Source organism: Malurus melanocephalus, unplaced genomic scaffold (assembly GCF_030028575.1).
Source record: "Malurus melanocephalus ecotype Western Australia unplaced genomic scaffold, MMel_1.1 scaffold_3161, whole genome shotgun sequence".
NCBI lineage: Eukaryota > Metazoa > Chordata > Aves > Passeriformes > Maluridae > Malurus > Malurus melanocephalus.
Window position 1 is genome coordinate 1 of NW_026626393.1, and position 1,100 is coordinate 1,100.

Sequence of the window (1,100 nt, forward strand, 5' to 3'; positions counted from 1 at the left end):
AGCCCCTTCAGGCCCTGGCAGGGGCTCTGAGGTCACCCTGAAGCTTCTCTTGTCCAGGTGAGCACCCCCAGCTCTCCCCGCCTGTTTGGGCTGCGCTGTGTCCCGGGGTGCTGGAYGGGGTTTCTCTGTGTCCCGGGGGTTTCTCGGTGTCCCGGTGTCCTTTCGGTGTCCCGGTGTCCCTTCGGGTCCCTCTCTCTGTCCCGCTGTCCCTTGGGGAGGAGCGGAGGCGCGGCCGCCCCGCAGCGCCCCCTGCGGGCCCCGCAGCGCCACTGCCGGGCCGGGCCTGCCGGAGCCGCCGCGACGGGACGGGAGGGGACGGGAGGGACAGGAGGGGACGGGAGGGGACGGGAGGGGACAGGAGGGGACAGGAGGGGACGGGAGGGGACAGGAGGGGACAGGAGGAGCCGCGGGCGCTGTCCCTCACCTGCGCCATCGCCGGGCGCCGCCGTCCTGCCGATGTTGGGCAGAAGGTACTCGATGTTGGGCACGGACTGCGCCTCCTTCTCATCCACGGGGGTCTGCGGGGCCGCACCGGGTCAGGGGGTGCCCATGGACCCCACCGGGGGCTCTGCGCCCCCCGACCCTCAGCGGGACCCCCGCGGGGTCAGGACTCACCTTCTCTCCCTTGTCCTCCGCGTCGCTGAAGAACCAATCGGACTGTGGGGAACGGGACAGGGGTCAGGGGTGACATCCCCATTCCTGGGGACAGATCCCGCTCCCCGGCCAGGCCAGGGACCCTAAACCTGAACCTAAACCTAACCGAACCCTAAACCTAACCCTAACCCTAAACCTTAAAAAAAAAAACCAATCTAACCCAAAACCTAACCCAAACCCCAACCTAACCCTAAACCTAACCCAAACCCCAACCTAACCCTAAACCTAACCCAAACCCCAACCTAACCCTAAATCTAGCCCAAATCCCAACCTAACCCTAAATCTAACCTGAACCCTATCCGAACCCCGCCCCTAACCCCAAACCCCGCCCCGGGTGTCACTCACGTGCTGGATCAGCGTCTCCACGATCTTGTAGCGGTCGGGCATGTGTGTCACCATGTCGGTCATGTTGTCCTCGGATGTCCTGACCAGCGTGGGGCCGAACA

General features: G+C 65.2%; 1 protein-coding gene across 1 annotated transcript in view; it reads right to left on the bottom strand.

Moving 5' to 3' along the window:
• Positions 1 to 424: 424 nt before the first annotated feature.
• LOC130588041 (rho GTPase-activating protein 23-like) overlaps positions 425 to 1,100 on the bottom strand; it is a gene marked incomplete at both ends in the record, with an annotated part of 6,819 nt that continues 6,143 nt past the window's right edge. Inside the window, 3 exons of the mRNA XM_057388994.1 lie at positions 425 to 518; positions 616 to 657; positions 1,000 to 1,068. Coding sequence (XP_057244977.1) covers positions 425 to 518; positions 616 to 657; positions 1,000 to 1,068 — 205 coding nt within the window. The remainder of the gene's footprint in view (positions 519 to 615; positions 658 to 999; positions 1,069 to 1,100) is intronic.